The sequence below is a fragment of the Lineus longissimus genome, chromosome 11 (assembly GCF_910592395.1).
Source record: "Lineus longissimus chromosome 11, tnLinLong1.2, whole genome shotgun sequence".
NCBI lineage: Eukaryota > Metazoa > Nemertea > Pilidiophora > Heteronemertea > Lineidae > Lineus > Lineus longissimus.
Window position 1 is genome coordinate 11,896,318 of NC_088318.1, and position 13,040 is coordinate 11,909,357.

The 13,040-nt window shown below is 43.2% G+C and overlaps 2 protein-coding genes across 2 annotated transcripts; both read right to left on the reverse strand.

Annotated features, from left to right (window-relative positions):
* Nucleotides 1-4,374: 4,374 nt before the first annotated feature.
* LOC135495281 (proteasome assembly chaperone 4-like) lies at nt 4,375-6,275 on the reverse strand. The gene is made up of 4 exons (XM_064783745.1): nt 6,114-6,275; nt 5,781-5,856; nt 5,393-5,524; nt 4,375-5,043 (listed from the first exon to the last, which is right to left on the reverse strand). Exons 1-3 carry the CDS (start codon nt 6,273-6,275, stop codon nt 5,406-5,408), a joined length of 357 nt encoding a protein of 118 aa, XP_064639815.1. The 3' UTR covers nt 4,375-5,043; nt 5,393-5,405.
* A 4,628-nt stretch (nt 6,276-10,903) lies between these two features.
* Nucleotides 10,904-12,809, reverse strand: LOC135495636 (proteasome assembly chaperone 4-like). The gene is made up of 4 exons (XM_064784451.1): nt 12,554-12,809; nt 12,204-12,279; nt 11,816-11,947; nt 10,904-11,466 (listed from the first exon to the last, which is right to left on the reverse strand). The coding sequence occupies exons 1-3, from the start codon at nt 12,734-12,736 to the stop codon at nt 11,829-11,831; spliced, it is 378 nt and encodes a 125-aa protein (XP_064640521.1). The 5' UTR covers nt 12,737-12,809; the 3' UTR covers nt 10,904-11,466; nt 11,816-11,828.
* Nucleotides 12,810-13,040: the final 231 nt, after the last annotated feature.

Genomic DNA, 13,040 nt, shown 5'->3' on the forward strand with positions numbered 1-13,040 from the left:
ATGAAGGGACCTTCCCCCTTCGCTAGTACCAACATAACAACCTTCACAATCGAAGTCCGGGAGGAGGTGAAACCACCAGCATCTGTAACATTATGCGACCTCAGGCCCGCGAAGCTGCCTCCAATGAAACATGTCGTGCCAAGCGCAGCACGGGGCACGCGCCCAGCATATCATGCACCTCGGCCGTACGACTTCTTGGTGTACGGTATCGGTATGGAGAACCCCGGACCGTCAGAAGCATACCGGGGACCGACACAAACACCCGATGAGATGGAGCTTGATTTAGAATTGGAGACGATCTATCTTCCAACCGAAACAAAGCGACAAGTTCCAGCTGAGCCAGAAAGGGAAATCTCCCCATTTAATGCAATTCGGCCAAAAACGAGGAGGGGGCGTCTCGGCGGTGCGAAGGGACCCAGGACAGTAACGCTTTTCGAGAGGCGACATAAAGATCCCCACCAAGCCAGTAAGCCAGCAGGTGATATTGTTGTGGTGGACATGGAGATGGAGGACTGGGATGACGAAAACTCTGATTTTTAAATTGGTGAGGAAATGCCCACATTTCTTTAAAATGTTCGTCTTGAGTTCATATATACCTTTAGGGTCACAATGTGGGAGGGGGGGGGGGGCTCGTCAAAAAAGCTTTTCTGACAAGCACATCCTTAAAAGTGTCCTCGTATATTTCTGTTTCACTTTGTTGTCTTCCAGTTTCTTCTTTTTTGCATTCACTCATTTTGTTTTGACTCAGTCTCTTGTCCCACCACAAGTCCAAGATTGATGCAATGTAACCTTCTTTTTTACAGCCACTTGCTTTAATTAGGACCCTTCCCGAGACATGCGTACACGACGACAGACTTATTTTGACAAGACGCCGATAATCCCTTGCCAAGACTTTTATGGGTGTTAGGGCGGACAATAGACTCTTGTCAAGACTTATGTTGACAACAAGATATAACCTTGTCAAGACTTTCAAATGGACATGACAATAGGTGCTTGTCAACTGAACTTATATGAGTATATACGCGGACTGGACGAATGACCCTTGTCAAGACTTATGTGGACAAGAAGATAGACACTTGTCAAGACTTTTAAGTAAGCAGGACAATAGGTGCCTGACAAATTAGACTTATATGAATATCCACGCGGACAGGACGATAGACCGTTGTCAAGATTAATGTGGACAAGAAGATATCGTGTTGAATCACACAAGCCAACTGAAGACCTCCAGCAATCCAATTGATGATACTGTCGTGATGGTCCTAGAGGTGGGAGAGTCCGACGACGAAAGTCTCATAGATTTTTAAATTGGTGAGGTGGTATGGCGAGTGGCACCACGGCACTTAATCTTGTAAGTACTAGAGTCAAAGCAATGGGGGCGCATGCAAACCCAAGTCTTTCCCCGTGCACACTTTTAAATCTCGGAACTCATTTCTACATCGCTTCGTGTAGGAGTGGAGCCGGCCGGGTAGCGGACCACACTGTTCTTGCAAGTCCTCTACGTTACTCACGACAGGGAACGCAGAAGAAGAAGAGGTATGCGCTAAAAAATACTTTATTTTTCTTTCAGATTACTTTGTTTAACTGACTGTAACTTCTCAAGTCTACCGCTATCGATATTGACGACACGGCGCAGTTGCTACCGATAAGACGACTCGATGCTACTGCTACCGATGATAGCGATGCGACAAAGTTGTTACCGATACGTCCAGCGCAACTGATACCAATAATGACGACCGACACTACTATAACTGGTAATAACAACCGGGCACAATTAACTATAATTACCGGTAATGACGAACTGGCATTACTATTACCAAAATTGACGTCACACGATGCTGCTGCGACAGTTTTGCCTCCTTAGCTTTGGCAGGCAGCCAGTCTAGGATAGGAGAAGGAGAACTCCGATACAAAACCCGAGACTGGCCTTCTTAGCCTCCGTAGGCTCAGTAGGAGAAGGAAAACTCTGATTTAAAACCTGTGATTAATGGGGGAGACTGGCCTCCTTAGCCTTGGTAGGCAACCAGTCTAGGAGAAGGAAAAGTCTGATTCAAAACCCGTGATATATGGGGGAGACTGGCCTCCTTAGCCTTGGTAGGCAACCAGTCTAGGAGAAGGAACTGTTTGATTTAAAACCCGTGATATATGGGGGAGACTGGCCTCCTTAGCCTTGGCAGGCAACCAGTCTAGGAGAAGGAAAACTCTGATGTAAAAGCCGTGATATATGGGGGAGACTGGCCTCCTTAGCCTTGGCAGGCAACCAGTCTAGGAGAAGGAAAAGTCTGATTCAAAACCCGTGATATATGGGGGAGACTGGCCTCCTTAGCCTTGGCAGGCAACCAGTCTAGGAGAAGGAAAAGTCTGATTCAAAACCCGTGATATATGGGGGAGACTGGCCTCCTTAGCCTTGGCAGGCAACCAGTTTAGGAGAAGGAAAACTCTGATTTAAAACCCGTGATATATGGGGGAGACTGGCCTCCTTAGCCTTGGCAGGCAACCAGTTTAGGAGAAGGAAAACTCTGATTTAAAACCCGTGATATATGGGGGAGACTGGCCTCCAGTCAAGGAGGGAAAACTCTGATATAAAAGCCGTGCAGTAAATGTACGTATTCTATCACTCTCGGTTTTTACGACGCTTTCGTCAACCCAGACCTCTTCTGACTGCTGTTACGACGCTTCCGTCCTTGTTATATGATGATGCTGTTACTACCATAAATGCTGTGACTGCTGTGATGACGCTTTCGTCCCCGTTATATGATGATGCTGTTACTGCTATGAATGTTTGGACTGCTGTGATGACGCTTTCGTCCCTGTTATATGATGATGCTTTTACTACCAATGTTTCGACTGCTGTGATGACGCTTCCGTCCTTGTTATATGATGATGCTGTTACTCCCACAAATGTTTGGACTGCTGTGATGATGATGATGCTGTTACTACCATAAATGCTTCGACTGATGTGATAACGCTTCCGTCCTTGTTATATGATGATGCTGTTACTACAATAAATGCTTCGACTGATGTGATGACGCTTCCGTCCTTGTTATATGATGATGCTGTTACTACCATAAATGCTTCGACTGATGTGATGACGCTTCCGTCCTTGTTATATGATGATGCTGTTACTACAATAAATGCTTCGACTGATGTGATGACGCTTCCGTCCTTGTTATATGATGATGCTGTTACTACAATAAATGCTTTGACTGATGTGATGACGCTTCCGTCCTTGTTATATGATGATGCTGTTACTACCATAAATGCTTCGACTGATGTGATGACGCTTCCGTCCTTGTTATATGATGATGCTGTTACTACAATAAATGCTTCGACTGATGTGATGACGCTTCCGTCCTTGTTATATGATGATGCTGTTACTACAATAAATGCTTCGACTGATGTGATGACGCTTCCGTCCTTGTTATATGATGATGCTGTTACTCCCACGAATGTTTGGACTGATGTGATGACGCTTTCGTCCTTGCTGTATGATGATGCTGTTACTCCCACGAGTGATGACGCTTCCGTCCTTGTTATATGATGATGCTGTTACTCCCACGAATGTTTGGACTGATGTGATGACGCTTCCGTCCTTGTTATATGATGATGCTGTTACTACAATAAATGCTTCGACTGCTGTGATGACGCTTCCGTCCTTGTTATATGATAATGCTGTTACTACAATAAATGCTTCGACTGATGTGATGACGCTTCCGTCCTTGTTATATGATGATGCTGTTACTACAATAAATGCTTCGACTGATGTGATGACGCTTCCGTCCTTGTTATATGATGCTGTTACTCCCAGGAATGTTTGGACTGCTGTGATGACGCTTCCGTCCTTGTTATATGATGATGTTGTTACTGCTATGAATGTTTGGACTGCTGTGATGACGCTTCCGTCCCCGTTATATGATGATGCTGTTACTACCATAAATGCTTTGATTGCTGTGATGACGCTTCCGTCTGTTTTTATGATGATGCTGTTACTACCAATGTTTCGACTGCTGTGATGACGCTTCTGTCCCCATTATATGATGATGCTGTTACTGCTATGAATGTTTGGACTGCTGTGATGGCGCTTTCGTCCCTGTTATATGATGATGCTGTTACTACCATGAATGTTTGGTCTGCTGTGATGACGCTTCCATCCCTGTTATATGATGATGCTGTTACTGCTATGAATGTTTGGACTGCTGTGATGGCGCTTTCGTCCCTGTTATATGATGATGCTGTTACTACCATGAATGTTTGGTCTGCTGTGATGACGCTAACGACTTCAAACCCTGATGGAATGTTTTGCCGAAGAATAAACAACAAAACCAATGAACTACTTTTAATCGAACAAACTTTAATGAGCTGATTTAATTCGTAAAGTAGAACATTAGAGAACCCTTACTGTGGTATGAAAATAGAGGAGAAAAGCAATTTAATGTTTCTTAAACTTCTTCAGGAAATCTTTTTTACCACTTTATTCCAGGTCAATGTTTGCTTGGTGAGCTTACAGGTGGACCAGACTAGCAGGCTCGCAACACTGGCTCGAAAAAAAATGGAAATTAAAAACCCTCTCTCTAGCGAACATCTCAAAACTTCTGAACACAGAAGAAGAAGTAAAAGCTTCCAGAACCAGAAGGAGATGAAAAAAACATCACATTGTCATTGGTTTTAATTACCATTCTGGACGATGCTTTTCTTCAAATAGAGTCCAACAGAATGGCTTGATATTATTGGACTGGTGTTTTGTGTTCTTCTCAGAGAGAATAGTCTGAAATTGAGTGGTCTCCAGAAGTCCTCCACACTGGGTCTGTCCTCCATCGTCAAGTGATTGACACTTGATTATTTGTTATGAGTTGAGGCATGAAACAGCGGTCTGGGTCGACAGTGAAGTCAATGAAAATTCCTTGCTTGGGACGGTACACCCGAATCATCTTGCTTGGGACGAGCACCCGTATCATCTTGCAAGTAACAAGACCACCCTTCCATCCCGATCTGAGATTCGACTGATCCCAGCTGCAACCATAGTAGTTCATTGAAGTCGCCTTGAAGCTGAAAGGAAGGCATTGTATGTGAGATGTTGGCTCCAAACCCATTCACAGTCCTGTGTGAATTTTCAATGACTAAATACTGATTGGGCCTTTAGACAAATTTTGCTATTGATTAATTTCTTTGCCCATTAGCACTGAATGACTAATTGAGGACACCAGCCAACACGTACTTTCAAACTGGATCATGTGCATGTTCTCTTAAACCATAGGGCTGAACTTCCACTGGCACTGTGCTTAACTCCATCACCACTTTTCAGATTTTCTCCTGCTGCCATTGCAAGGAGACTAACCCGGTCTCACACTGAAAGTATTATGAGTCAGAAAGTTTCTGAATTCCCACTTTTTTGTACCTGATGTTAGCATTCAGAACTTGTCAGGGTTGACCTTCATTTCTTCTGCCACTCTTTTCTCCACCAGTGGCATCAACTGCCTGTCATGTGGAAGACATGAACTCACAAATACCTGCTTGCCAGTCTTCTTGGCTAAAATTTTACAAAAGAAATTACATTACTTGCAACAGGTTCAGTATACAAGCCATAGCCAGAGAATCTCATCCTGGCCTTTCGAGAAAGTTAGGTTTTCCGAAGAAAACTCTCTGTCTTGAATAAGCCCGACAGTCAACACTTATTTGAATCAATGTGTTTGGAGAACATTTATACATCCTCCTGACAGTAAGTGTCCATATGTTATCATACAAAGAGATGTCATATCGTAGAAACTAAAGGTAAGAGAAATTACCTAATTTCTGTGCAAGTGTAATACTGAAGTCATCATTCCGGTCTCCATGGAGGTGCGTGCCGAGGGGATTTTTCTCCTGGAACAGAAGTAAAGACTCCAACAATCATTGTGACAATTCACTTGATTTAAAGTTATTTTAAAAGACTAGGTGGAAATTGCATACGGTAGCTAACTGGACTATTTGGACACAGGTCAGGATGAGGATCTGATTGACACGACGTCTGCCTGTCTCATCACTAAATATACTAGATATATGGTACACCTCCTTCCTCGACAAGATGTTCTTATTACCAACACGTAAAAAGATCTTGATGACATGATGATATAACTTACAAACTTAGTTGTCAAAGCCATGGCCAGGTTCCCAAAATATGGATCTTTTCCTATCCACAGAAAAAAACTTCCTTCCATCTTGATCACTTGAAAATTAACCTCAAGGTCAAGCAGAGAATCACTGAATGTATCATGTTCATTTTTACTATCACAAGTAGTCATTTTGGACAATGTTTTGGTTTGTTTATAGTCATCAATTTCCAGAGATTGAGTCAAAATTCACCAAACAAATTTAGACTCAGGCCCCAAACCCTGAAATCATGGTCATTACCGTCGAAAATGGCTTGGGTGAGGTCTTCATGTCAGGTAAACTTTAGGTGCGAGTGACTATTAGCTTGTTCTGTTGGGAAAGGTAATGTGGCCACAACACGTCCTGCACATCGAAGGCAGAAAAGTGACGTCATCACACTTCCCAGGGTCTATGACGTCTTCAGGCGTTGCGGACGACGTGGTGACGTTGCCAAGGCAGAAACAAATCAAAGTTTTCGCAAACCAAACTTGTTTTCATCTTGCGCACTTCTTATTTTACGAAAATGGGATGTAAGCATACAAAAGTAAAGCCGAATAAAAGCAGGAGGTGGAGCGAGGAGTCTTGCTCCAGTACAGAGGAGAAGAGAGCCAAAATTGAGCGTGAGAAGGAGTTTGAGCGAAGCTGCAATTCCAGGGCTGGCAGCTGCTCGGCTCGGTCAAGCGGTTCGAGGATTCCAAGCGTGGACTCCGAGGGATTTCCTATCAAGGGACCTTCCCCCTTCGCTAGTACCAACATAACAACCTTCACAATCGAAGTCCGGGAGGAGGTGAAACCACCAGCATCTGTAACATTATGCGACCTCAGGCCCGCGAAGCTGCCTCCAATGAAACATGTCGTGCCAAGTGCAGCACGGGGCACGCGCCCAGCATATCATGCACCTCGGCCGTACGACTTCTTGGTGTACGGTATCGGTATGGAGAACCCCGGACCGTCAGAAGCATACCGGGGACCGACACAAACACCCGATGAGATGGAGCTTGATTTAGAATTGGAGACGATCTATCTTCCAACCGAAACAAAGCGACAAGTTCCAGCTAAGCCAGAAAGAGAAATCTCCCCATTTAATGCAATTCGGCCAAAAACGAGGAGGGGGCGTCTCGGCGGTGCGAAGGGACCCAGGACAGTAACGCTTTTCGAGAGGCGACATAAAGATCCCCACCAAGCCAGTAAGCCAGCAGGTGATATTGTCGTGGTGGACATGGAGATGGAGGACTGGGATGACGAAAACTCTGATTTTTAAATTGGTGAGGAAATGCCCACATTTCTTTAAAATGTTCGTCTTGAGTTCATATATACCTTTAGGGTCACAATGTGGGAGGGGGGGGGGGGGGGGCTCGTCAAAAAAGCTTTTCTGACAAGCACATCCTTAAAAGTGTCCTCGTATATTTCTGTTTCACTTTGTTGTCTTTCAGTTTCTTCTTTTTTGCATTCACTCATTTTGTTTTGACTCAGTCTCTTGTCCCACCACAAGTCCAAGATTGATGCAATGTAACCTTCTTTTTTACAGCCACTTGCTTTAATTAGGACCCTTCCCGAGACATGCGTACACGACGACAGACTTATTTTGACAAGACGCCGATAATCCCTTGCCAAGACTTTTATGGGTGTTAGGGCGGACAATAGACTCTTGTCAAGACTTATGTTGACAACAAGATATAACCTTGTCAAGACTTTCAAATGGACATGACAATAGGTGCTTGTCAACTGAACTTATATGAGTATATACGCGGACTGGACGAATGACCCTTGTCAAGACTTATGTGGACAAGAAGATAGACACTTGTCAAGACTTTTAAGTAAGCAGGACAATAGGTGCCTGACAAATTAGACTTATATGAATATCCACGCGGACAGGACGATAGACCGTTGTCAAGACTTGTGTGGACAAGAAGATATCGTGTTGAATCACACAAGCCAACTGAAGACCTCCAGCAATCCAATTGATGATACTGTCGTGATGGTCCTAGAGGTGGGAGAGTCCGACGACGGAAGTCTCATAGATTTTTAAATTGGTGAGGTGGTATGGCGAGTGGCACCACGGCACTTAATCTTGTAAGTACTAGAGTCAAAGCAATGGGGGCGCATGCGAACCCAAGTCTTTCCACGTGCACACTTTTAAATCTCGGAACTCATTTCTACATCGCTTCGTGTAGGAGTGGAGCCGGCCGGGTAGCGGACCACACTGTTCTTGCAAGTCCTCTACGTTACTCACGACATGGAACGCAGAAGAAGAAGAGGTATGCGCTAAAAAATACTTTATTTTTCTTTCAGATTACTTTGTTTAACTGACTGTAACTTCTCAAGTCTACCGCTATCGATATTGACGACACGGCGCAGTTGCTACCGATAAGACGACTCGATGCTACTGCTACCGATGATAGCGATGCGACAAAGTTGTTACCGATACGTCCAGCGCAACTGATACCAATAATGACGACCGACACTACTATAACTGGTAATAACAACCGGGCACAATTAACTATAATTCCCGGTAATTACGAACTGGCATTACTATTACCAAAATTGACGTCACACGATGCTGCCGCGACAGTTTTGCCTCCTTAGCTTTGGCAGGCAGCCAGTCTAGGAACGGAAAAGGAGAACTCCGATACAAAACCCGAGACTGGCCTTCTTAGCCTCCGTAGGCTCAGTAGGAGAAGGAAAACTCTGATTTAAAACCTGTGATTAATGGGGGAGACTGGCCTCCTTAGCCTTGGTAGGCAACCAGTCTAGGAGAAGGAAAAGTCTGATTCAAAACCCGTGATATATGGGGGAGACTGGCCTCCTTAGCCTTGGCAGGCAACCAGTCTAGGAGAAGGAAAACTCTGATGTAAAAGCCGTGATATATGGGGGAGACTGGCCTCCTTAGCCTTGGCAGGCAACCAGTCTAGGAGAAGGAAAAGTCTGATTCAAAACCCGTGATATATGGGGGAGACTGGCCTCCTTAGCCTTGGCAGGCAACCAGTTTAGGAGAAGGAAAACTCTGATTTAAAACCCGTGATATATGGGGGAAACTGGCCTCCTTAGCCTTGGCAGGCAACCAGTCTAGGAGGGAAAACTCTGATATAAAAGCCGTGCAGTAAATGTACGTATTCTATCACTCTCGGTTTTTACGACGCTTTCGTCAACCCAGACCTCTTCTGACTGCTGTTACGACGCTTCCGTCCTTGTTATATGATGATCATCAGTGCTGTTACTACCATAAATGCTGTGACTGCTGTGATGACGCTTTCGTCCCCGTTATATGATGCTCCTGTTACTGCCATGAATGTTTGGACTGCTGTGATGACGCTTTCGTCCCTGTTATATGATGATGCTTTTACTCCCACAAATGTTTGGACTGCTGTGATGATGATGATGCTGTTACTACCATAAATGCTTCGACTGATGTGATGACGCTTCCGTCCTTGTTATATGATGATGCTGTTACTACCATAAATGCTTCGACTGATGTGATGACGCTTCCGTCCTTGTTATATGATGATGCTGTTACTACAATAAATGCTTCGACTGATGTGATGACGCTTCCGTCCTTGTTATATGATGATGCTGTTACTACCATAAATGCTTCGACTGCTGTGATGACGCTTCCGTCCTTGTTATATGATGATGCTGTTACTACCATAAATGCTTCGACTGATGTGATGATGCTGTTACTACAATAAATGCTTCGACTGATGTGATGACGCTTCCGTCCTTGTTATATGATGATGCTGTTACTACAATAAATGCTTCGACTGATGTGATGACGCTTCCGTCCTTGTTATATGATGATGCTGTTACTACAATAAATGCTTCGACTGATGTGATGACGCTTCCGTCCTTGTTATATGATGATGCTGTTACTCCCACGAATGTTTGGACTGATGTGATGACGCTTTCGTCCTTGCTGTATGATGATGCTGTTACTCCCACGAGTGATGACGCTTCCGTCCTTGTTATATGATGATGCTGTTACTCCCACGAATGTTTGGACTGATGTGATGACGCTTCCGTCCTTGTTATATGATGATGCTGTTACTACAATAAATGCTTCGACTGCTGTGATGACGCTTCCGTCCTTGTTATATGATGATGCTGTTACTACAATAAATGCTTCGACTGATGTGATGACGCTTCCGTCCTTGTTATATGATGATGCTGTTACTACAATAAATGCTTCGACTGATGTGATGACGCTTCCGTCCTTGTTATATGATGATGCTGTTACTCCCAGGAATGTTTGGACTGCTGTGATGACGCTTCCGTCCTTGTTATATGATGATGTTGTTACTGCTATGAATGTTTGGACTGCTGTGATGACGCTTCCGTCCCCGTTATATGATGATGCTGTTACTACCATAAATGCTTTGATTGCTGTGATGACGCTTTCGTCCGTTTTTATGATGATGCTGTTACTACCAATGTTTCGACTGCTGTGATGACGCTTCTGTCCCCATTATATGATGATGCTGTTACTGCTATGAATGTTTGGACTGCTGTGATGACGCTTCCATCCCTGTTATATGATGATGCTGTTACTACCATGAATGTTTGGTCTGCTGTGATGACGCTTCCATCCCTGTTATATGATGATGCTGTTACTGCTATGAATGTTTGGACTGCTGTGATGGTGCTTTCGTCCCTGTTATATGATGATGCTGTTACTACCATGAATGTTTGGTCTGCTGTGATGACGCTAACGACTTCAAACCCTGATGGAATGTTTTGCCGAAGAATAAACAACAAAACCAATGAACTACTTTTAATCCAACAAACTTTAATGAGCTGATTTAATTCGTAAAGTAGAACATTAGAGAACCCTTACTGTGGTATGAAAATAGAGGAGAAAAGCAATTTAATGTTTCTTAAACTTCTTCAGGAAATCTTTTTTACCACTTTATTCCAGGTCAATGTTTGCTTGGTCAACTTACAGGTGGACCAGACCAGCAGGCTCGCAACACTGGTTCGAAAAAAAATGGAAATTAAAAACCCTCTCTCTAGCGAACATCTGAAAACTTCTGAACACAGAAGAAGAAGTAAAAGCTTCCAGAACCAGAAGGAGATGAAAAAAACATCACATTGACATTGCTTTTAATTACCATTCTGGACGATGCTTCTCTTCAAATAGAGTCCAACAGAATGGCTTGATACTATTGGACTAGTGTTTTGTCGACAGTGAAGTCAATGAAAATTCCTTGCTTGGGACGGTACACCCGAATCATCTTGCTTGGGACGAGCACCCGTATCATCTTGCAAGTAACAAGACCACCCTTCCATCCCGATCTGAGATTCGACTGATCCCAGCTGCAACCATAGTAGTTCATTGAAGTCGCCTTGAAGCTGAAAGGAAGGCATTGTATGTGAGATGTTGACTCCAAACCCATTCACAGTCCTGTGTGAATTTTCAATGACTAAATACTGATTGGGCCTTTAGACAAATTTTGCTATTGATTAATTTCTTTGCCCATTAGCACTGAATGACTAATTGAGGACACCAGCCAACACGTACTTTCAAACTGGATCATATGCATGTTCTCTTAAACCATAGGGCTGAACTTCCACTGGTACTGTGCTTAACTCCATCACCACTTTTCAGATTTTCTCCTGCTGCCATTGCAAGTAGACTAACCTGGTCTCACACTGAAAGTATTATGAGTCAGAAAGTTTCTGAATTCCTACTTTTTTGTACCTGATGTTAGCATTCAGAACTTGTCAGGGTTGACCTTCATTTCTTCTGCCACTCTTTTCTCCACCAGTGGCATCAACTGCCTGTCATCTGGAAGACATGAACTCACAAACACCTGCTTGCCAGTCTTCTTGGCTAAAATTTTACAAAAGAAATTACATTACTTGCAACAGGTTCAGTATACAAGCCATAGCCAGGGAATCTCATCCTGGCCTTTCGAGAATGTTAGGTTTTCCGAAGAAAAGTCTCTGTCTTGAATAAGCCCGACAGTCAACACTTATTTGAATCAATGTGTTTGGAGAACATTTATACATCCTCCTGACAGTAAGTGTCCATATGTTATCAAACAAAGAGATGTCATATCGTAGAAACTAAAGGTAAGAGAAATTACCTAATTTCTGTGCAAGTGTAATACTGAAGTCATCATTCCGGTCTCCATGGAGGTGCGTGCCGAGGGGATTTTTCTCCTGGAACAGAAGTAAAGACTCCAACAATCATTATGGCAATTCACTTGATTTAAAGTTATTTTAAAAGACTAGGTGGAAATTGCATACGGTAGCTAACTGGACTATTTGGACACAGGTCAGGATGAGGATCTGATTGACACGACGTCTGCCTGTCTCATCACTAAATATATAAATATACTAGATATATAGTACATCTCCTTCCTCGACAAGATGTTCTTATTACCAACATGTAAAAAGATCTTGATGACATGATGATATAACTTATATAACTTACAAACTTAGTTGTCAAAGCCATGGCCAGGTTCCCAAAATTTGGATCTTTTCCTATCCACAGAAAAAAACTTCCTTCCATCTTGATCACTTGAAAATTAACCTCAAGGTCAAGCAGAGAATCACTGAATGTATGTGTATTGATTAGGCATGTAGCATGTTCATTTTTACTATCACAAGTAGTCATTTTGGACAATGTTTTGGTTTGTTTATAGTCATCAATTTCCAAATCTACAGCAATGTGTACAAAATGTACGTGAAGCCCACGTGAGCCATGGGCGCAGCCATATTTCTTTTTTTGGCCAATGAAATTATCTGTAACAGAAGTAACTTGCCCATTTCCAATTATTGCGCCATCGGGCGCTTATCGAATAAAGATCGCCTCTACAAACACAATATTTAGCAATAAACTGGTATTAGTCAATATATTTAAACATTATTTAATCACCTAAATGCAGTGAGAATTCGACATATTCAACGGTTTGGTAATA

Coding starts and splice junctions, on each gene's coding strand:
- LOC135495281 (XM_064783745.1), bottom strand. CDS start 6,275: ATGACTACTTGTGATAGTAAAAATGAACATGATACATTCAGTGATTCT. Junction 5,857..6,113: donor TGGCTTTGACAACTAAGTTT/GTAAGTTATATC, acceptor CTTCTGTTCCAG/GAGAAAAATCCCCTCGGCAC. Junction 5,525..5,780: donor TACACTTGCACAGAAATTAG/GTAATTTCTCTT, acceptor GTAAAATTTTAG/CCAAGAAGACTGGCAAGCAG.
- LOC135495636 (XM_064784451.1), bottom strand. CDS start 12,736: ATGACTACTTGTGATAGTAAAAATGAACATGCTACATGCCTAATCAAT. Junction 12,280..12,553: donor TGGCTTTGACAACTAAGTTT/GTAAGTTATATA, acceptor CTTCTGTTCCAG/GAGAAAAATCCCCTCGGCAC. Junction 11,948..12,203: donor TACACTTGCACAGAAATTAG/GTAATTTCTCTT, acceptor GTAAAATTTTAG/CCAAGAAGACTGGCAAGCAG.